At 54.5% G+C, this 23,061-nt stretch overlaps 1 protein-coding gene across 2 annotated transcripts in view; it reads left to right on the top strand.

Moving 5' to 3' along the window:
• Positions 1-4,180: 4,180 nt before the first annotated feature.
• Positions 4,181-23,061, top strand: part of Kcnc1 (potassium voltage-gated channel subfamily C member 1) — a 166,871-nt gene continuing 147,990 nt past the window's right edge. The window contains exon 1 of one of the 2 annotated variants that reach the window (XR_004386912.1): positions 4,181-5,920. Coding sequence is in view for 1 of the 2 variants with exons in the window: in XM_032893582.1 (XP_032749473.1) it covers positions 5,351-5,920 (570 nt within the window). In the remaining variant the exon portion in view is untranslated. The remainder of the gene's footprint in view (positions 5,921-23,061) is intronic. The other variant, XM_032893582.1, reaches the window with a different exon arrangement.

The raw sequence follows: 23,061 nt of genomic DNA, 5'->3' as shown, positions 1-23,061 counted from the left end.
CAAGACAGCAGTGGCCTTTTCTACAGATGTGGAAAGCACAAGCCTCCGGGAGAAGAGAGGCGGCTGCTGTATGCAGCTAGTGAGCTGCAGAAACAGTGTTTACAACCAACCCTGCCGAGGCATTTCTAGACCTCTGGGGACAGCTTGTGAAGACTGCAGACCAGGGTGTCCAACCTGTGGCCCATGGGCAGCAGGACAGCTGTGAATGAGGCACCACACAAAAACCCTCGTTCACTTAAAACATCCGGGATTATTTGTTTTTAGTGTGTGTGTGTGTGTGTGTGTGTGTGTGTGTGTGTGTGTGTGTGTGTACACGGTTCTGGAGTAAGGATATCACACCAAACAAAAACATGTACACTCCAGAAACCCACCGCCTATGACGACACACCCTCCAATTTTCCATGTGTGGCCCAAGGTAGTTCTTCATCCTATGTGATTGAAAGAAACCAGGAGATTGATGGACGTTCGTGTTAGATGTTTTTGATGGACGTGGCTAGGAACACAGCTTCTAATGACATCCAGTGGTTAGAGAGGACCTGTTATATGAGCATAGCATCTCTGGTGCAGAGTGTCTTCAGTGCAGAAGTTGAGAGGCCCTAGTGTAATCACACACACACACACACACACACACACACACACACGCACGCACGCACGCACGCACGCACACACACACACACACACACACACACACGCACACAGTGTTCTTCATCTTAGTCCTTCCCTGCTTTTCTCTGGAGCCTCAATCTTACTGTAAGAAGCAGCAGCTGCATGCAGCCCAGCCCAGCACCATAGTCAGCATCCAAGCTACAGACTGGGGACCAAGGTCATCCATTACCCACACTGTCACTTCTAGCCCCTAAGTTTGCTCCCCGTTGCCCACTAGAGGGAGTTCTGACTTGGGAAGAGGACACTGCCCATCATCCCAGCAGGTAGGCAGAAGCTGTTCAGCAGGCCACTGTAGGTTAAATTCCAGGCCCGGCCACAAGATGGCAGCCCAACCCACCAGGAACGCAGAAGCTCCTGACCTGGGAGAGCAGCATAGACCCTGTGCCAACCTGGACAAAAGCCTGAGAGGGGCTGGACTCGAGCCAGTTCCTGAGCCCAGCAGGTGTGCCAAGTGCCAGGTGCGACGACATAGGTACAGCTTGCCTTCAGGTACCCCTCACAGTTTTCTACTCCCCATCCAGCCCCGTTCTTCCTTTGAGCTATTCCCACGAGGGGAAGGGGTGGAGTCGGGGAGGGGGGCTCTTTCTGCATCCCAGCACTCCTTCCTCTTCAGCCTCACGGAGAAGCATCCCAGAGCATAGGAGTTAAGAGTGCAGAGGCAGGTGTTAAGCCCATCAAGTGATAAGTCACTGAAGCACAGGGAAGTTGAGCAGCTTTCCCCGCGGCCATGGTTAGTCAGAGATGGACCACTAGAGCCTGGGACCCAGATAGATAGTCTACTCTAGTTCGTGCTCAGAACCCTGAGATGCGACCGATCATCCTCACCGAGCCACGGCCACCAGAGACATTTTTGTGGGGACTGCAAACCTTCCTTTGTGAAGGGGCAGGAAGCTCTACTGTGGGTGGCTGAAAGGCAGGGAAGGGTGAGGTTTTAGTATTTCTGAGGAAGAGGCTGGGCTTGGTCAGCAGTCCCCACCCCGTCCCACCCCCGCCCTCGCGCGACCTTGTTTTTCTGTTCCTTGTTTTATTTCCCCCCTGTGCTTTCATCTTGGTTTTTCTGGGCTTTCTGTGAATGTCAGCCTTCTCTTGGTGTGAAGGGGAGGTGAGAGAAGGGACTTTTATGCCCTGCTTAGGGTACAGAAGAGGGAGTGCTCCTGGAAGCCTAGGACCAGGGGGTGGGGTGACATCAGAGATCAAAGTGAGACTCCTAAAGTGGGGCATTTCGGGAGGGTTTCCCACCTGAGCCCAGCCTGCTTCACTCTTGGGGTGTGCTGTGACCCCTTTCCTGTGGTCTTTCCTGTTTTTCTGGCATATCCTCCAAGGTTAGTCTTCATTACCCAACGTTCTCCTACCAGGAGGTTTTGTCTATGTCCCTCCAAGACCTGATCCCTTCTCCACCTGCTTTCCCCCACACCCAGGTCCCACCATGGCTCCCACTGGTACTCACCATGGAGTAGGGGCTGATTGGAGCTTAGTACCCATCCCTCAGAGGTTCTTGGTAATTCTCCACTCAAGACTCAGCCTCAGTTAAAGAGTCTAGACATCTGGAGCCTCTAAAGCTGGGGCTCTAGGTTGTAGCCCATTTTCTTTCCCAAATCACCTAGACTTCAGTGAGGGGCTTCCCTGTCTAGGGCTCTGTGGAGAGGAGCAGAGGGGAGCTCAGGAGACATAGGTAGTCCTTTGATAGAGAGAGCTGAACCAGTGAGGCATTTGAAGAGCCAAGCTCAGCACCTATGTGGCTTGGCAGACAGGGGAGAGGGGGCAGCCTGAGCCCCCGTGGCTGGCTCCTCAGGTTTCCTGAGAAAGAGTCTAGGAAAGCTCCTTTGTGGTCTGCCTCGTGGCCTTGCATGGCTGAGGCTCTGTGTCCTTGTCTCCTCATGCCTCTTTTTAAAAAAATCTCATTTCCGGGGTCTCTGTGTCTTTATCCTATTAATCCTAGGGTTGGGCTGAGCATCCTGAGAGCCAGTGTCCTGGGGATCTGAATCAGGGCCAGGCCAGAGCGCACCGCACTGGACTACCTTGTGGTCAGGGGATGGGAGTGACACTGGCCAGAGTGAGAAGGACACTGGAAGCCATTCCATCCTGCCTCACTCTGAGACCAAAGGGAAATGGCTGTCCGGAGGGAAGAGGTCTCCTCACACTCCTTCCCTCCTTGTCCGTCTCTGCCCCTTTCTGATAACCCTGCCTCTCTGCCTCCTGCCTCTCACCCCTCTCTACCTCCCCACACTTCCCCCCATGACATGAGGATCTGTTTTAATGCTGTGATTCCCATGATCAGATGGGGAGATAAGTCACAGGTTTGTCTCTAGGCTCTCAATGGTGCAAGCAGTGTCTATACTGCCGGTCAGTATAGACAGACGGCTGTCTGCGCCGTTAGCAAGTGCCAACAGGTAAATAAGAGCCTCTCGTTTCTTAATTAAATCCCCTTTGCTGGGGCAGCCTGTTCGATTGCAATGGACAGGAATCAATAAGCATCTTTCATAGCCCAGCGGCCTCTGGAGCTGGGCCTGACCTTCCAGTCCTTCTCAATCCCACCTGCCCACTTCTTTAAAAAGCTGGGAGCCCCTGGAGGTTGAGAGCTGGGTCTGATTTGTCCCTTGTGACTTTGTGCCTGTACAGAATCTGGAGCAAGGAAGGAATGCGTGATAATGATTATTGATTCAATAAACCTAGGGGTGGGTGGCCAGCATGGGCCAGGAGGACTTTGAAGTTAGAAATATGATCTCTGTCCCCAGCATTAACTTCGAATCTGTAGGAACCACTGCCCCTAGACACGTTTGATTCACCACCCAGAGTACCTGAAGTCCTAGCGGAGTGAGGCTGTCAGTATTCAAGGAGCTGGGCAGTCTTTGTGCCTGTTTTCATAAGGTAGTTCAGGTTAGGCAATTCGGCTTTCTGGGTAAACTGAGGTCTGTCTGACATTGTTGTGACTAAGTCACCCTGGAGTCAGAAGGGCTCAGGGCCTGAAAGGGGTCAAAGGGATTAAGAGGGGCTCGAGGTTGATCATTAACGGTGAGTCAGGACGGGGGGGGGTGATGAGAAAGGTACTATTTTGCAGTCCATGTAAGAAGTTATCTCTGAAAGGATCATTGGACCTTCAGGTTTCCCAGGGAAGGGTCGGTATTAAAGGATTCCTTGAGAGGTCAGTACTAGTCCTGGCCAAGGAATGGTTTGTCTGCTCAGAGTATCAAATGGCTCCTGAGTTAGAAGAGGAGCTGGCCGACGCCCTTCTCACCTCAGTGTGACCCGGGGGCGCGAGCCCAGACGTCGCTGGGAGCCTCCGCCCAACTAGTGGAGCTCCCCTAGGGCGGAGCGTCGGCGGGTCTCCACCGAGCAGGAGGCAAGGAAGGGCGGGCGCCCCCAGCGCCAGGGTTGAGGGAGGCGGGGTTCGGTGCCGGCCTAGGAGGGGGGCGCAGAATCAGGGCTTTTTAGGACCCAGCGCGGCGCCTCCCTCCGGGGGCGAGTGCGGCTGCGCGCGCCGTGTGCCCGTGTCCGGAGAGCCGCGGGCTGGACGCGGACCGCGCGAACGAGCGAGCGAGCAGGCAGCGGAGCAGCAGCCCGGAGGCAGCAGCGGCGGCGGTGGTGGCGGCAGTGGCCGCTCCGCGCCTCGCCTCCCTGGCCTCGCCAGCCTCGTTGCGCCGCGCCCGGACCTGCCACCCCCGCCTACCGGGCCCGACCTCGGCAGCGCCCCTCGCATCGGCTGCCAGCGCCACCCGCCCTCCCAGAGCAGGGAGCGGAGTGCGGGGCGCAGAAACACCGGAGCCAGTGCCCGCCGGCCCCGCCAAGCAAACCGGGCTGAGAGAACCTACGCTCGGCCCAGCGCGGCTCCGCAGCCGTCCGGGAGCTGTCCCTTCAGCACCGCCGCGGAAGCCTGAGTCCCAGCGCAGCCCAGCGGAACCCCTGACCCAGCCCGAGCGCACCAGGCGCTGCGCTTAGCGGCAGCCCCGCGGGGAGCACCCTTGTGCCCCTACCCAGGGGACCTGCCATCTCCTCCGGGAGGCGGGGAGAAGGAACGAGGAGGGAGGTCGGGCAGCTTCACCCGCCACCGAGGGGAGTAGGCAGACAAGCAAGGAGATCCGAAGGGGACCGGTCACGCAGGGAGGAGAGCAAGCCGCATCCGTCCCCACCGCACCGGGAGCGCGCTGCGGCGACCACCGCAGAGCCAAGCGCGGATTTCTCGTAACCCCCTCTTTCCTAGCTGGGGCTGGTCTATCGGTCCGGCCCCCGAACGGAGCAGCTGACCTTCCCCTAAAAAGCTTTGTGTCGATTTCTCCATTTTTCCCGCTGAGATGGTACCGGGAGCCCGGCCCCCCCATCATCTCTCCCCTCCTCCCGGGCCTCGCCGCTGAGCGCCGCCCCACTCCCTTCCTCCCTCCCTCTTTACCTCCCTCCTCTCTTCCACTGCCTCCTCCGCAGCCAGGCCAGCTCCCTCTCACACTAGGCGCCTTAAAGACCCTAAGGAGCCCGCGCACACACCCCTGGACCCGCACCTGACTGACAGCTCCCCCTGAGGGGGCTTGGCTCGTTGGTTGGGGTGGGTGGCCAGAGCCGCGGTCCTCTGTGCCCCCCGACGGCTGGGGGGAGGGGGGAAGAGGCCCTGCGCCCCCCTCCCCGTCGCCAACTCCCCCTGGCGGCAGCTCCCATGGGTGTCGCTGGGCCGCGCCATGCCTAAGGGGGCGCCGCGATGGGCCAAGGGGACGAGAGCGAGCGCATCGTGATCAACGTGGGCGGCACGCGCCACCAGACGTACCGCTCGACGCTGCGCACGCTGCCCGGCACGCGGCTTGCCTGGCTGGCGGAGCCGGACGCCCACAGCCACTTCGACTATGACCCGCGCGCTGACGAGTTCTTCTTCGACCGCCACCCGGGCGTCTTCGCTCACATCCTGAACTATTACCGCACCGGCAAGCTACACTGCCCGGCCGACGTGTGCGGGCCGCTCTACGAGGAGGAGCTGGCCTTCTGGGGCATCGACGAGACGGACGTGGAGCCCTGCTGCTGGATGACGTATCGCCAGCACCGCGACGCTGAGGAGGCGCTGGACAGCTTTGGTGGCGCGCCCTTGGACAACAGCGCCGACGACGCGGACGCCGACGGCCCCGGCGACTCGGGCGACGGCGAGGACGAGCTGGAGATGACCAAGAGATTGGCGCTCAGTGACTCCCCAGATGGCCGGCCTGGCGGCTTCTGGCGCCGCTGGCAGCCACGCATCTGGGCACTGTTCGAGGACCCCTACTCATCCCGCTATGCGCGGGTAAGTGACTGCTTATCCATCCGAAGAACCTGACCCGGAAAGGCCGCTTCCCGCGGGCAGGGTGCAATGGACAGTGAGTGCCCAGAGTGTTCAGAACTGAAGGGGGTGTGTACGTGTACGTGTGTAAAAGAAGGGGTGATTTTGATGTGATAACTGGGTTTGTTTACATGAGTCTGTATCACTGGTTGTGTGTGTGGTGTGTGTGTGTGGTGTGTGTGCTGTGTGTGTGTGTGTACTGTGCATGCATATTTATGTAAGTGTGCTGGTGTGTATTTGGACGGATAAAGTCTGTAGGAACAAGAGAGCATGTGTGTATGTTTGCATGTGCGTGACACCCCACACTCCTGTTAGTGCTCATCAGTGCCATTGGCAGATGTACACTCTGAAGGTGTGAATTGCCCTTTGGATTGGGGAAAGGTGAGGAGACTCCTTCCTTCTTCCCAGGACGGGAAGCCTTTGGAGTAGAAACAGTGCCCTAGCCTGCTGGGGAGTTAGGGACAGACACTTCTTCTGTCCTCAGGGACCGCCTTTAAGCCATTTGAGGAGAGGTCTTGGGAATGCTCATAGTTAAGAGCTTGGTGGTTGGTGTGGGTCTGGGCTGGGAGCGGGAGATCAGAGGATGGTGATCTCTGGGACGCCTGCCTTCCCAGGACTAGGAGGAGGAGCCTCGGGGAGGTCAAAGCCTTAAGCGCCTGCTTTCTCTGGCCCTCGGGAAGAGGCTGGCAGCGAGGAAAAACTTAAGGGGAATGTACCCAGAAAAAGTGTGTGAAGTGGGTGTGTCTTCCTCAGCCACACCCCTTTAGAAACAGCAAATCATGACAAGGGAGAAAGGTCATCCTGTTGCTGACCTTGGCCCTTCAGATGGCCTCCCTGGATTAGTTTCCTCTGTAAAATGGGGAGAGTGGTGGACTGCAAGAGCCATCTGATGGACCAATCTGAGCCCAAAATGAGACCCCAGAGAGACAGCTACCCTGGAAGACACACTCCAGGTCTTCTTGGCCTCTGCTCTCTGGCCTGAAGAGTACCGAGGATGAGAGAGAGGTGTAGAGTTGGAAATTTGAAACAGTCCCTCCCCATTTAAAAGTCACCTCTGCCCCTCCCAGGCAAAACACTACCTCTCCCCATCTATTGAGTGCTCCACGCCCCTTCTCTTTTGCTGACAGGAGGCTGTGCCAGAGCTGGAATGGGGGTGAGGAATAAGGAGAAGCTATAATCTATAATCTGCAAATCAGTGGACAAACAAGATTTGGGAGCTGAGGGGGGTGTCTGAGATGCCCAAAGACAAGGAAGGGCTGTATAAGCAGACACCTGACAGATTTGAGGCTAATAGAAAACAGAAAGACATATGGGGTGGGAGCAGCAGTTCAAAGTCTTATACCTTGAATCCTAGGTTTCATGGGTAGTGGTAGAGAGCACTTGGTCTCCCATGTTGTCACTGAGGAGCTTGGCCAAGGTCGGATTGGAAGCAGAAGGCCAAGTAAAATTTGAATCAGAGCTTTCTGGGACCCTATCCTTCCCTGAGATGGCCACCAACTCCCTGTCACTCTTTAGAATGGCCTGGGACCCTTCGAGGAGGTCTGTCCTCTTCCCCATCTCCTTGATGACAGAGGCCACTACAGCTAGAGGATTATATAACTGGAGGCTATGCTGAGCTGTGGGGAGGGGCTGGAACTTGGGACTGGGAGAATGAACCAGCATACGCTGGGAGAAAGATTCCTGGCAGAGCTAGGCCAAGACCTGGGTTAGAGCAGCCCTTCCACTCAACATTTGACCTTGGCCCCTAGAAGCCAGGCCAAGTAGGCCCAACTTTAAGGCAGTTGCAGAAGGTTGGGCCCCCTCTACCTGCTACCGTGGACTCCACTTTGGTCAGTGTACCCATGTCTCAGGGCATGTGAGGGTCGCTAGGGTGCATCCATCCTCCTCACCTGCTCTTTCCGCCCACTGGCCATTCCTAGTCTATGAGGTGGCCTTCACTCAGTGGAGACAGATAGACCACCTAAGCACTTGAGGGCCTGTCAGTATAAAACCTGAAAAGAGGGAAACTCTCACATTAGTGCCCACTGAAGGGCAGATGCAGGGGAAAAAAAAAAGCTGGACAGTCAGAGGTGGAAGGTAGGGCACTGGAGGGCAGGTGGGTATTAGTGGGTAGCCCCTCAGGATAGCAGAACGACTGTCTTTTTCTGGTAGCCTCATGGAGAGGCCACAAGCATTTATACCACATGCGGACACTGAGACCCACAGAAGTGAAGGCAGAGCTGGGATTAGAACCAGACTCCTGCTGTCCGCCCGCCCGGCTGGCCCAGCTGCATTGCGCTGCCTCGCTGCAGCCCTGCGCAGAGACCAGCCTGCTGCCCACCTCCTCCCCCTTCCGTCTTTGCTGTGTCGCTGCTGCCCGCCAGCAGTCACCTTCCTTCACTCCTCCCCCTCGCAGCCTGGAAAAGCTTTCTCAGATTGGTGGGTCTGGGTTTAGGATTTTTTTTTCTAGATTTCAGCCCCGAATCTCGTGTGTGATACAGTCTGTGTGTGTAAAACAGAAACTAGAAAGGCTTGTGTGTGAGATTCTGTGTGGGTGTGTGAGAGACTCCTCGTGTGTAAAGATAAAAATATGTCAGTGAATGTGACTCTGGGAGCACATGTGTGTGTTGCCATGTGTTCGTGTGTGTGTGTGTGTGTGTGTGTGTGTGTGTGTGTGTGTGACTATAAGAGAGATCCTTGTGTCAAAGAAACTAAGGTTGTATGTGGGTTGATAAATATAAATGTGTGTGTGTGTGTGTGTGTGTGTGTGTGTGTGTGTGTGACAGAGACAGAGAGACAGAAAGAGACTGTGCATGCTTTAGAAATGCTGTGTGTGAGACCCCAGGTCAATGTATCTCTGAGATATGTGTGTGTGTGTGTGTGTGTGTGTGTGTGTGCAGGTATGGACGTGTGTGTGTGTGTGTGTGTGTGTAAAGCTGTGTATATGTGTAAACTATGTTCTCGACACCACCTATGTACATGCAAGGTGTTCTGTGTGATAGCTATATGTGGCTATGTGTTAAGAGACTATGAGGCCCCATGTGTGACAATGTGTGTTTCATTTGCGAGGGAGCCTGGCTTTATGTCACTGTGGCTGTTAGTGCTTGCATGTGAGAGAGACCTGGTGTAGCCTGGGGGGAAGTACCTGGAGGAAGATACTGTTCTGTGGGTTCCATGCCTGCTGCCTCCACCTCCTGAAACTCCCAGGGTGTCTGACTGAAGGTCTCTCCCTGCATGTTACACCTTAGAAGAACCATGCCCCAGCCAGTCGAGTTGTGGATGTATGGGTCAGCAGTGAGGTCGCATCCCTCGCTGTCAGGATGTTGGCTGTGGGACCAGGAGCTCCTTGGTTGGAGAAGGAAGGCCCATCGGAGCTACACAGGGGTAACAGTGCTGGCTAGGACAGCTAGTTCCTTCCAGAGTGGGGGTTGGACAGTGAGGTGAGCCCCTCCTGGGATCCAGGGTAGAAGTTGCAGCTTTAGTTGCACATAAGGTGTGAGTGGGGCTGTAACTATGGAGATGAGGGGCTTCCTGGAATGAGCTGCCTCCTGGAGTCACACTGGGCAGACTCTAAGGGGCGAGCAGGTGTTGGCAGGGAGACGCAGAGGAAGAGCAGTATGCAAAGTCACAGGCCTGGGAGAGCTGCTGTGCAGAGCCAGCTGGCTGGGAACCTGCCCTCACCTCCTGGAGAGTCAGCCCAGGTCAGAGGCCCTGGGCCTTTGTGATTTACATGTCGATGAGAGCATTATTCATTGTCATATCAAGGCCAAGGATGGTCTCTAGGTCGAAGGCCAGCAAGTGTTCCGTGTGTGTGTGTGTGTGTGTGTGTGTGTGTGTGTGTGTGTGTGTGTGTGTGTGTGTGTGTGGTGACATCAGTCTCCCCAGGTCATGTGACCTGATGAATTCCAATGACCTCAAAGTTGGGAAAGCCCTACCTCTGTGCACTCTACTGTCCATCTCTCCTGACTCTCTGTCCTTCTCTGCCTCTTTGCCCTGTCCCTTAGTCTTTGGGACCTGGTGTAGTCCTAACTCTCCTGGGAGGGAGTCACCTAGTGGTTACAATGGAGAGCCCAGCTAAAGACTTTCTTCCTTGGGTCCCACTTCTGAGAGAACTCTGGGAGTCCTGAACGTGGCATGAGGCATAGATGGAACTATCACCAGGGACTTCTTAGGAAGCGCGCTCTTCCCCAGGACAGGGCATACTTTGAGACAAGGTAGCAGGTAATGAAAGCCCATGGCAGTGTGGCTCATCCAGCCACTGGGAGTCTTTATCAGGAGTCCTTGCATTTTTTTTTAATCGAACCTTCAAGCCCCCTAGGCCCTTTTGGTAAAGAAAACCACAGACCAAGTATCTGGTAAGTAAGAAGTCTTCAGCCCCATCATTGAGGAAGACTTGCTGGGAGGACTGACCATAGAGGTTCACAGAGAGAATGTCTGAGATGATCATGGGTAGTCACGGCACACAGGAAACAGGAAGTGCAGGCTTCCCTTGTGGCTTGTCTTATCGTTTTGCTGGTGTTTCTGCTCGGTGGCCTTCTTAACTGTCTCACCTCACAGCTCGCTCTGAACGTCACCCTCCCTCTATCATCATGGCTGCCGTGTGCCTCAAAGCGCCATGCTCTGTCCCCTCAGGCCCACCTCTCCAGCACTTTGTGACTGTCTTTCCAGCTCTACTCCCAGGCCCTTCCAGTCCATTATTTTTTCTATTTGGCAAGCACAAAGGCCTTTTCAACTGAAAAGCTGGTCAGGTCCCCAAAGCCTGCGGGACTTCCCAGGTTCATGCTGGGGCCTCTTGGGCAGCCTGATTCTAGTGTGTGGTTGTCTGGCTTTAGTCAATGCTCGCTTAAATGATCATCTGGCCTGGCTTGGTTGCTTACAGTTGCTAGGTCATGTCCAGTTCCCTCTGGAGGGCTCTTACGTCCAGCTCACTGCCCCTCCTTTATTCTTCACATCAACCGGAAAACAGTTCTGTAGCAGTATCCTTCCTGGCCCCTACGGACGGCACCAAGGTTCAGTCCCAGGGTCCTCCTCTTCAGAGCAACAATCTGGCCAGTGACCGACTGTTCGTTAGAAGTTTTGCTCAATTTAGTTTTATCCCCACCCATTTCTAAGCTTCCCCCTGCACTCAATGTAATATGAGCTTTTGTGACAGAGGTGGGGGTGGGGGGGGGAGGTTGAGGCCCAGAGAGGGCAGATTTCTCAAGGTCACAGGTGAGCAGGTTGTCTGTCTAATGCCAAGTTTGGTAGGTCCTTGAAGTCACACCTTGGGGAAGGGTTGAAGTCTGGCGCCCTGGGGGCAACCTCAGTGTCTGGAGGTTTGGCACTGGCTCCCAGAAGCTTTGAAGGTTGCTGGCCTAAGTCTCTCAGGGAGACAAGACACCTCAGGGGTGGGGGAGGGTTCTGGTAGGGGCTCATTCCAGGGCCCACTGCCTGAGCCAGAGACCTCAGGCCTCCCATGACAGCTGAATTTAGTGCCTCTGGCTATTCTGAGCAGTCTCATGACCAGCGTATTCCACTCTGGACCAAAAGGTCAGGGCCTTAAGCCGCACCCTGCTGTCACTCCTGGCCAGCTTGGCCACCACCTCAGTCCCAACTGGTTCTGTGAAGGTAGCTCAGAGGCAAAGGAGAGCCTGAGAGAGTCCAGGGCAGGTGGCTGCCCACCTTTGTCCAGGACTTCCCATGAGCATAGGGCATGGTGTAGATGTCTGTTCTCTGGACTCCTCTGGTCACTACAATTAAAGCAACAGTTCCTCAAGGGCATGGGTTAAAGTACAAGTCGATAGGAAAGCAGGCCCTTTCAGGACCATGACAATAAGTATAGGGTCCCATGCAGTGGGACCTCTAAGTTGGGGCTAGATAGACATTAGGCTCATCTGTGAAGAAAGCATTTGGGGCAGGCAGGGTGAGGGTGGGGGTGGCAGAGTCAGGGAATGGAAAATTACTATCAGGAAACATAAGGCTAAATCGGCTGGAGCAGGATGCACCCTGAAGCCAGGCTAGTGTGACCAGACACTACCAAGCATGGGGTTCAGACTAAGCCCATTTAATTCTTTCCTCAAGTGGTGTTTTTGCTGGAAACGCATGGGTGGAAGCTGGCACGAGGGGCCTGGGGGAAGAATGGTTGCCATGTTCCTCATCCAGGTAGATGGCGAGGTTCAGTGAGCTGAAACGCCCACTCCACCACATGTGTCAGTGGTGCCCAAACTCACAAGCCAGGCTTTCTGCCGCTCTTGGCTCCCAGTTTTAAAGGGATGTAGAGCACACCTCAGTGCACTGCCCATCTCACTCACCGCACCCCAGTCCTCTCTGGACAGAGGGAGAATAGCATTTATTTGTCCTTTCAGAGCCTCTGCACACCCACACCGCCTTGGTTCAGATTCTCATCCGGTTCTCACAAGGCTCCTCAGGACCACTGTATTATTTTCAAGTCCTTGCAGCAGCCAGGCTACTAACGCTCAGAGGTGAAGTCACATGCCCAGGGTTCCTTAGCTATGAGCAGAGCAGCCAGCATTCAGAACCTGCCCTGTCCGTGTTTCAGATGCTAGAGTCTGCTGCCGGCTTAGCTCCAGGCCTGACTTCCGTCTGGTTCCCAACCACCTGTCCAGAGGACCCTGCTCAGCAAGTCCTGACCTGATTGATCATAGCAGGGGAGCCATGTCCTAGTCGGGTTAGTGGAGCTCTGAAACAAGGAAGTGTCTCCACGGAGCCCAGTCGTCTCTCATCCCCTCACTATATTAGGCTGGATCCCGTGAGGGAAATGGCAGAGGAACCGGGGAAGATGGAAATTTATCTTGTGTGGGGGTCCAGTGTGGGAAGAACACTGGCTGCTCCTTAGCTCTGAGTTTGAGGCCTGCCGTGTTCCTACTATCCCCATTGGTCTGGTTCCTCGAGCCCTGGTCTCCAGGGTTTGTCTTGCCTCTGGGCTTCCGCCCCTCCTCCCCACACTCGCTGTGCTTTCTGCTCCCTAATGAACAGGCAGTCACTCCCTCCTCAGCCCCAACTCTCAGCCTGCCTGGCTGCCTGGGCCAAACCTCCCTTATGGACAGAGGGCCCTGGTACCACGGCACCCAGCTTGCACAGTTTTAGACCAGACCTGAGGGGTAAGCTCTGAAGGCCTGGAGCTAGGGGATGTGCAGTCAGGTGTGGACAGATGGGCAGTTGGCACCTCAAACAACTTCAGGTTGGAGGCATCAGACAACCAGACCAGAACAAGATTCTGCAGCTTCCCACTGAAGCTCCTGAGATGTTCTGGGCCGGACCCAACCCTTGGAGCTATGGTTTTCTCTGCCTGTCGCCAAGAAGGTTGATCTCGGTGAGTGCTAAGAATCTCCTAGTTGTTCTGGGAATTTAAGAATCCTGGACTTGAGCTTCTCAAAGAGGCTGTGGGACAAGTGAGTCCTTCTTTTCTCTCCTTCCAAACCCCATCCCAGCCGTCCTCCCTGACATCAGTGAGTCCTCTGGACTGAAGTCACGGCATCAAGTGGCAGGAAGCCCAGGGGAAGGTCTTCAGAGTCTCTCTTCGCTTGGCTTCAGTCCACACTCAACCTATACCCATTCATTCATTCATTCATTCATTCATTCAAAAGTTGAGCAGTCACTGCCAAGCTGGAGAGATCACCAGTCCCGTGGCAGGCTCACACTTGGGGTACTGCTACTTTGGGGTGTGCTGTTCCAGTTTATTGGGAACTATCTGTAGCCCTCTTGTCTGGGCCTTTTTCTTGGCTGTCAGTCCTCAGGGAGCAGCAAGAAGCCATTCAGAGGGGCCCTGTGGTATCAGACTATAGTGGGGAAAAGAACACTGTGCAGGACAGGGTGAGGGTCTTACTGCTGGCCGCCACGGAGGCTTAGAGATAGATGCTGCAGGACCATCCCGCCCGGGTGACTTTTGAGAACGCCCAGGCCAACAAGTTCAGATTCTTAGGCTGTGTCCCAAAAAGATTCCATTCTAGAACTCTCCATTCCTAGCTGACATAAATGATAACTGTCATGGGGACTACATAGGGGTGGCTGCTGTTCCAAGCATGGCCCCTTGTCCAAAAGCAACAGGAGTAAGGGTTAGGACTTCTAGAAATGAGGACTCAGGCCCCAGCCCAAATGGCTAGTTAGAGCTGCACTCTAACAGGCTCCCTGGATGACTCCAGCACGTTGAGACTGAGAGGTGCTGAGGTAAGCAGCCCGGTTCATAGCTAGGAGGGGAAGTGACAGGATCCATGGGCCACTGGATGGAATATGTAGGTTGGCTGTTCTGGACTCTGACGTTCCAGGTAGCCTGGGGCTGGGACCCCTCTCAGCCATTCCAACCGCCTCTCTTCAGCTACTCAGGCATAATGCTTTGGGCTGGGCTGTCCTCTGGGAACTTTTCCCTCACATGCCAGCTTCAGACACATCCAGGGTCCAATCACGAGCCATCACCCCCAACCTCTCTAGCTGAAGGTACCATTTCTTGAATAGAATATTGCTGCATCTGTCTGTCCGGGCCACCTCAGCCCTGGTCAGTCTGTCCTGCCCGGGCCCTCTACAGTGTAACCTAGGCTACCGTGACCCCTCTGGCTAGTCCATCATTCTACCTCACTTGGATTTGGTCTCCCTCAGAGGAGACTGTGGTGTGTGTGTAAGATGATGCTCCAAGACGCCAGCCTTCTCCTTTCGCCTCGCCCAGCTTCTGCTCTCTCATCTTGTTGCTTTCTCCTTCTCTTGCTTCCCTCCGCTCTCTCCATGTTGGCATCCAGGTTCCTGTTGGGCGTTGGACATTCTGTGTGTTTTCCCCACTCACCTTGCCTGTTTGTTCTCCCAGTGTGTGGGTTCCGTGACGCCAGCAGTCTGAGAGCCCTTCAATTGTGGCATAAAACCCAGAGTGTCCCTGGAACAAGATGGGCGCTTAAAACAGATTATTTGTTGAAGGTCAAGTGATTGGTGTGGGGCAGGGGCATGCCTGAGATCTTGAGGCAGGAGGGGCTCCAGTGTGAGGTCATTGAGGCTCTCTGAAGACAAACAAAATTACAATTGTGGGACCTGAGTTGCTGTCAGACAGGGGTTGCGTGCCTTTGAGTCCACCCCTTGCTGAACCATCTCCTTCTCTGCCTGCCTGGGAATCACTTCTCTCCCCACTGGAGCCAATGATGAACAGGCCAAGGTGGGGGTGACAGACTATGGTGATGTTCAGGTCAGGGCATGGCTACTTTGCTACTGCAGACACTCCAGGCCCACAGACTTGAAGGGTTCACATCACTGCCTTCTCCACACTTCTGCCCTCACTCCCAACCAGAGCTCTGGAGATGAGCACACACAAGCTCCCATGTCCTGCACGGTACAGGCCAGGTGGACTTCGCCTGTGACTCTCTTTGTCTTGAGGGTCAGCCATGTCTTCTACCTTTCCCTCCATAACCTCCTCATCCCCTTCGGTCCTCCTTCCTCTCACGTGTTTGTGGGAAGTTCTAGGTATTAGTCACGGGGTTTCAAAACAGACTCCTCCTGAAGGCCTAGAAAGGATTTTTTTTTTAAATCCCAAATTCCTCTTACTTGGAGCCCCAGTTATGCAGTCCAGTTAAAGAAAACGTGAACAGCATCAGTTCCTGGCTGTTTGCAATGGACTGAGTCCAATCTCTCCTGGGTGCAGGCTCTTTGAATGGGGAGACCTGAGTTCAAATCTCAGTCCCACTACTCACCAGCCAGTGACCTGACAAGTTCCCTAACCTGTCTGTGTTTCAAGAGAATGCTATTAATAGTTCCTGACCATAGGGAAGTCGGAAGGATTAAATGTTAAGCACTCGCCCAGGACCCGGAACGTAATCAGTGTTTAATTACTGTGGCTCTCCTAATCTTCTCATCAGCCAGGCCCTAGAAGAACCAAACCTTTACCTGGGTCTCACCCACTTTCTTTCTTTTGAGTCCCAAATCCTCTAAAAAATCTCTTTGAGGGATCACCCACCCACCCTGGCCCCAGAGCCCATTGTCCAGACTTGGTCTCCAGGATCTGGTTTTCAAGGATGTCACTGTGGGAGACAGGCCTGATTCTCCTGAGACCCCTGTGTATTGCAGGCAGGTCACATTCCCCCTTGATCCTCAGTCTCCCTGTCTGTTGTAATGGGCTGCTTACCCTTCTCTTCCACCTGTTGGACGAGAGGGAGGGAGGGCAGGCTGGCTGCTGACATCAGGTTCTGGACAGGAGCTGAATTCCATGATCTTAGCCGGGCTGACAGGTGTGGCTAATGGGGACCTAGTGGGTGGAGGAGGCACACCCTTAGCTCCAAACATTATAGCTTCCCATCAAGGAATGATCAGAGTTGGGGAGAGGCAGTGGCAGAGGTCTTGGACCTCAGAGCTACAGGATCCTGGGACCAGGGATGAAAGCTACTATTGGTGCCAGTGGGCAGTGTCCACTCAGGCTGGGCTACTCCATGCTGACGCCCAGCTGAGTGGGGACGGGCTAATATTAGCAGGGCAGCCCCAGACAGCTGAGCTCAGGGGGCCCCAGGAGGCAGCCCTTACTGTGTCCAGGCTAAGGCCACTGCAGCCAGTGTCATGGCTGACAAGGAAACTGTCCCAGACTCTGCAGGGCCTCAAATGCCCCTTTCACTTCTCACCCAATGGCTGCCAGCCCCGTTTCTACCCTTGCCCACAACATTCTATACCCTTCCTTCCTCCACCACGGTCCAGGAAGGGACCTGCTTTCACCTTCACATAGAGAGCCATCCAGGGTATAGAGTTAATAATTTGTATTTATCATCCATTCATTTGCCCAGCAGATACTGAGAAGCCACCTACTGTGTGCGTGGTACCGCTTTGTCCTTGCTAGGAATCATGTTCAGATTTGAGTCAGAAATGAAACTGTCAGACACTGGTGTCCTTGGAACCTTACATCCAGTGTGAGAAACTGAAAGGGAAAAACAGTGGATGTGCACCGTGCCCCAGGGGGATCAGTGCCGAGGGATGTACATTTTAGCAGAGGTGGGCATTGAAGGAAATGTGGAGAGAGTCACATGACAGCTGCGCAGCAGAGTGAGTTAGGATGTAAACTGTGGGCAGCAGGTGGACCGTGGGGCTCTGGGGTACGGGCCAGGGCACATCAGGGCCAGGGGGTGGCAGGTCAGGAAGTGTAGTGCTCCCCCCACAGACTTCCTACAGGGTGGCAGGGTGAGGGTCCCGCCTGCGTCCTCCCCAAGCCTGCCAGCCCATGAGCCCTCCTGATCTCCCTCCATGACCACAGCAGCCCACACAGGCTGGCTTCTTCACTGATGGGAGAGCTCCTGCTTGGCTCTAGGGCGACTGTCTTCTTCTCTGAAGACCAGCCATACCTAGCTGCCATCAGACTGAGATATCGGACTGGCTCCAGAGCTGAGTGTGAAACCAGAGGGGAGGAGGGGTCCTGGTGACTAAGCCTCAATTGGAGTTTTCCAGCCCCACACATGCTATGTGGTTTCCTACCGTGGCATATGTGGTGAAGGTGGCTAAGAGAAAGGTTGTGAGCCACAGTAGCCACACGCCTAGGGTCCATCCTGGATTTGCAGATTAGAAGCCGTGTGACCCCTGAAGTACTCAGCTAGTTTGGCCAGCTCACTGCTGGAAGGAAGAAGAAAGAAAATGATGAGCTCTTTTTTTAGAATTCGGTGGCCAGGACAGGGTGCACATTGGACCCTTCTCAGCATTCCTTCAGGAAGGTGTTTTTGTGAGGGCGCTCTAGTTTTCTTCAGCCTTGGTGGCTCTAGAGCACAAACCTAATGTCTGCAAAGTTATTACTGGAGTGACTTCCATGGGACCCCAGGCCTGCTGCATGGGGTGGTTCCCTGAGGACCTTCCTGCCCTCTCAGATGGGAGAGGAGCCCCTCTTGAGTCTCTGCTGCCAGGTCAGGCTTGGGAAACGCACTGACCACAGCTGTAACACCAGGCCAACGCCCCACCATTAAAGATGAATTAGTATGTTCAACCTCAGACTTCTCTGAGCCGCCAGGAGGAAACATGGCTGCCTGCTGGGCTAAGTACAGCCAGCCGGAGCCCTGGAGTGAGGGCCACAGCTGGGCTCCTGTCACCTGTGGAAGGTGAGCCCTGTGCGGGGTGCTGCCTCACAGAGTCACAGATGCCCCTGACTTGGCTCCTAAGAATCCTACACACTTGGTGCCCAGCCAGTGCATCTCTGGCCTTTGTTTCCTCAGCTGTAAGGCACACATGGTGGGGTTGGAGAACCCGTGTAATCTGCAGCAGGAAGAGGATTTTAGGGAGAGAATACAGTTCCTACTAAGGCCATGTGTGTGTTTGTGGGGGATGGGGGGAGACCACCATGTCAGGGGCAAAGAAGTGATGTCAGGAGGAGACAGGCAGGAGGAAAGGCCTTCGGCCACGGCCAGGACTGGATTGTGGTATTTCCTCTGTCACGGTATGGAATTGAGCAGATGACATCTGACTGTATAGGAGTTTCTATCCTATGGCGAGGTGAGCATCTGAGGAGAAGAGCCCCTGGCCTGGCTCCTGGAAGCTGGGCTAGCACCTACTAAGGGCGGGATCTGGCAGCACCCACTGGGCCTACGCTTAGATTCTTCAGTATACAGTGAGCCCTGGCCAAGCCAAGAAATGCAGAATGCACAAGCCTGGTGGCCTCAGCCTCACGGCCGTGAACCACCGTCACCAATGATATATTTAGTGGCACAAAGGTCAGAAATGCCAGGCCCTGGCTTCCCTTCTGGGCAGCAAGAGTTGTGTCTCCTGAGGCCTGGCTGTCACCAGGCAGATGTATTTTCTCTCTTCCCCCCACCGCCCCCTCTCTCTCAATCTGAGGATTTGAGTGCAAGCCCGGGAGTTAGGAAGCATGGTGGCTTCCTGTGCCCTCAGGCCTTCTCTAAAGCCTGGGGGCTACCCCTGATATCCTGTGCACTGGCTCTGGCAGCCCATCCACCCTTCCAGGCTCCTCCTCAGCCTCCTCTCGCTCCCAGCCGCCCTGTCTGCTCTGGCTTGCTATTCCCTGTGATGAGAGTGTTTGCTTCATTTGTAAAATGGATGTAGCCTTGGTGGCAAGTTTTGGCTTCCCCTCCCTCGTGGAACACTTCCCAGGCCTCACTCCTGGAACAGCCTGAGCTGTCCTTGGTGCTCCCAGAGAGCATTTCCTTCCTCTAGCCTTCTAAATACTCTACTAGGGTATATGTTTCTTGGACTCAACAGAAACCCACAAAGGTACAAAGTACACCTAGGACCATGGAGTGCCTGAATAGACCAGGAAATCAATAGATGGTTTTTTTGTTCACATGGTGTGTTTCCAAATAGTCTTGCGAGGTAGAGGGATTTGACATTATGCCCATTTTATTGATGAAGCGGGGGAGGAGTCCAGAGATATTAACTTATTTGTCTAAGGTCACCTAGTTGGTAATTAGAAGATGAGACTCAGTTCTTATTTTGAAAGTCATGGAAATCTGCAGCTGGGCCCGTCTGAGTTCTTTCTTGCTGTGGGGTATGATGGTTCTGTGGTCAAGAATGACATGTCAGATGGACAGATGAGTGACAGATGAAAGAAACGATGAATGGAGAGATGAATGTGTGAGTGCGTGTCGATGAATGGAGGAAAGGAGGGGCATACACAGCTGGGTGGGAACTAGACGGATGGACAAGTGGGTGGATTAGCGGGAAGATGTCTGTGTGTCCGGTTGGGTGGGTAGATGGGTAGATGGATCAACGGAGGAATAGGTGTATGGAGGCATGAGGAATGGATGGACGGGTGACTGAGTATATGGGAGGGTGTTGTGAGTGTGCATGTCGGGGAGGGGTGGTGTGTGTACGTGGGTCTGTGCATGCACAGAGGTCAGAGGAAGCCATCCGGCTTCCTGCTGGCAGAACGGATGTATTTCTGTGCCTGGCCTTCGAGGCTAATGAGGAAGGGCTGCCTCCCATCACATGAACACATCCTGGAGAATGGGGCTCAAAAGCTGAGAACTTCAAGGGGGAGCGTTGAAGCACACAGTTGCAGGAAGTGAGACCGCCAGAGGCAGGGGTGGGCTCTTAGGTGGACCGAGTGGGTTAAGAGCTCAGGTTGGAGGCTGATCTCAAAGGCTTGGCCCATCCTCAGAAGCAAGAGGTCCTCACTGGGAAAGGAAAACAGAATCAACCTGGGAAGGTGTGAGAAGCAGAGCTTTGAGGCAGGACACAGCTGGGATTGGTCAGGCCCACCTCCCTACAGCCACCGGGAGGCAAATAGAGAATGCCGTCTAGCCACGGTGATTTCGTTCTTTTGGGGGCCAGTGCTATTTCTCCCTTCTGGTGACCAGCCTGGGTGAGCAGTGGAGGCCGTGTGAGCTTCCCTAGCAGGGGACATGGAACCGAGAATGAGGTCTTCTTGAGGACCAGAGCTTAGACTGAGTCCCACCATCTTCCCGCCATTTTCCCTAACATCCCCAGACTCTCTCACAGTGACCCAGGACTTAATTCCAGTCACCTGGCCAGGGCACTGAAGGGACTGTGGGCCTGGACGGCCAATCAGTGAGCTTCGCGGGACCTGCACGGAGGCTTTGGTGCTGCAGTCTGGAGCACGGTTTTCCAGCCGAAAGTTAAGGCTGTTCATTTGCACAAAGCGCAGTGATGTGAGCTCCAGCCACCACCCCTCAGCTCTGTTCTAGCATTCCCCAGCACTATGCTGCAAACCCCGCACATACGCATCCACTGGCCCCAGCAGTCTCCCTGGGAAACCAGGTCCCAGTGAGTGCCTGGTGTGCAGCTAACTGCTCATTACAGTCACGGCTGCGGCTAATTATAGCTCCTGCACACACAAGACCCAAGACAACAAGGGAAAACCTTTCCATAAAAGAAAGCCCCACACGCAGACACCCAGACACACACACACACACACACACACACACACACACACACACACACACACACACACATACATGCTCCCACACTCACACACAGTGGAGGCCACGGACACACACTTGCACCAACACAGTGTTACCTCATCGACGCATTCATTCAGTAAAATATCCCTTGGGTGATGGGCGTATGGTCAATAGCAGATGTTTTGGAGCCAGAAAAACAAAACAAACAAACAAACAAACAAACAAACCAGTTTCCACTCCTAACTGTGTCATCGCTACCAGGTTATGTGATCATGGGTGACTTGGTGTCTTTGAAACTCAGTTTCCTTTGTAAAACCGAGAAGGTAACCATGGCTGCCAGGGAAATGCCTGCCTGGATAAGAGCACTTGCAGTGCAAGGAGAACCGGAGTCTGAATCCCTAGGACCGGCATAGAAGTTGGGTGAGGCCACACAAGCGGCTGGTACCCAGCTCTGGGGACGGTAGAGATGGAAGGATTTCTGATGCTTCTGGCTGCCAGGGTAGCGTCAAACTCGGTGAGAGACCTTATCTCCAGGGAACAAGGAGAGCAAAAGAGGCAGCAAGACACCGAATGTCCTTCTGTGACCTCCCTGGCACTTACGGATGGATATGAATGCTCACATACAGCACGCGCGTGGGGGTGGGGACAGCACACCTTCGAGTGAACCTTAGACTCAGTGTAGGGCTGAATGAGATGCAGCACGAGGTGTGTGAGGTGGGCGTGGCTCAGAATGTGTCACTACCAGTACTGACCTACTGTGTGTCTGACCGTGTGTTGGAAGCATTGTCTAAAGATGTTATTTCCAAAGGGGCTTATGTCATGTGATGTCAGTGCACTGTAGGTGCTCAGTCAATTAATGACTGAATGTTTGAAGGCTAAATCGGGGGCGGGGGGGGCAGATGTCCTCTGAGCTTTCTTCTCCCAGGAGGTACCCACCCACATTTGTCCACCCCAGGCCAAAACAGTCAGCAGTCTGTGGCAGAGCCCAGGCAGCTTCCAGCTTGCCAGTCTGTCAGAGTGGGTAGCGCTTGTTCAAGCAGCAGCCGCTGAACTTCAGACAGCCGGACGCTAGACCCCAAACCCAGAGCCCACTCTGGTAAACTCCTGGTCAACTCCTGGTCCTAGCTCAGGTAGACACCGGAGTCCCAAGGCTCTGACAGTGCAGATGTAGTGTAGGCTGGGGCCTCTGGTTTGGCACAGGGTGTGTTTGCATTTGCTGAGGAAGGAACTTGGGTCCAGTCTGGGTACAAAACAAGCTTCAGCATTTGGAGACGCTGTCACTGGCTGTCACTGTTCCCAACCTTTGAATAAACCGACCGTTAAACTACCCAGGCCATCTCGTCCCTTCACACCTCCCCAAAAGGAAAGTGACATTTCCTCATGCTTTTTAAAGCCCAGACTGGCTAGGCCAGGCCTGGGTGTGGGGTGGGGAGGGAGTGGGTGGCACTGGGAGTCACACAGCCCATGTCTCTCCTCACCTTGAGTGATCTCAGGATGCTGGGAATAGACATGGTCTCATCACTTCCCTGTGCGACCCAGATTCCAGTGTCGATGCCCAGATTCCAATGTCCCCGATCTTGCACCTGTACCCAGGCTTTGAATTCCCTCCTCTGTTGCTCTTCTGTCCCATAGATGGGCCAGATGCCATTGAACAACATAAACACCTTCAACTGACCGGCATCCTCACTGGAAAGGTACCGTGGTCAACTTGTGTCCACCTCCATGGGTATTATGTGCCATGCTTGCCTTGACACTTTGTATGGTGGCTGTCCCCATTGTCGAGGAGATGAAAAGGGTTGTGCCCACTGTCACTGTATACAGGTGTGCCGTCAGGGAGTACTCCAGCTGCCAGTACAGACCCGGGTCTGCTCTTAGCACCTGAGCCTACCGACTACCCAACATGTGGGGGCCGAGTGTGCCTGTGAACCCATGATTGTGTTTGTGTGGCAAATGCAGACAGGAACAATGGCTCACTTCCTCTGAAGGCTACAGGGAGAAGCTGTGCCCAACATGCAGACGGAGGACTGAGGCCCATGAATCAGGAGGCGTGTGTGCCCATGACCAGCCCTGCACACATGGGAAAATTGGTGCTCTATGGTTTGAGGAAGGGTCCCTCTTTCTCACACTAATTAGAAGACTTGCTTGGACCCCGAGGCAGAGCCAGGCAAGGTTTATGGACGTGCTACGTCTGCGACCTTGCATCCTTATGGAAACAGAAAGCATGTGAGTCACGAGTGCCCATCGGACTGGACTCCGAATGTGGGTGAATGTTATTGTATGTAAATCGCATCTGTGAAGCTCGGGTGTTGGTGTAAG

This window comes from Rattus rattus, chromosome 2 (assembly GCF_011064425.1).
Source record: "Rattus rattus isolate New Zealand chromosome 2, Rrattus_CSIRO_v1, whole genome shotgun sequence".
NCBI lineage: Eukaryota > Metazoa > Chordata > Mammalia > Rodentia > Muridae > Rattus > Rattus rattus.
Note: the sequence above shows the minus strand (reverse complement) of the source record. Positions and strands in the feature narration are given on the sequence as shown.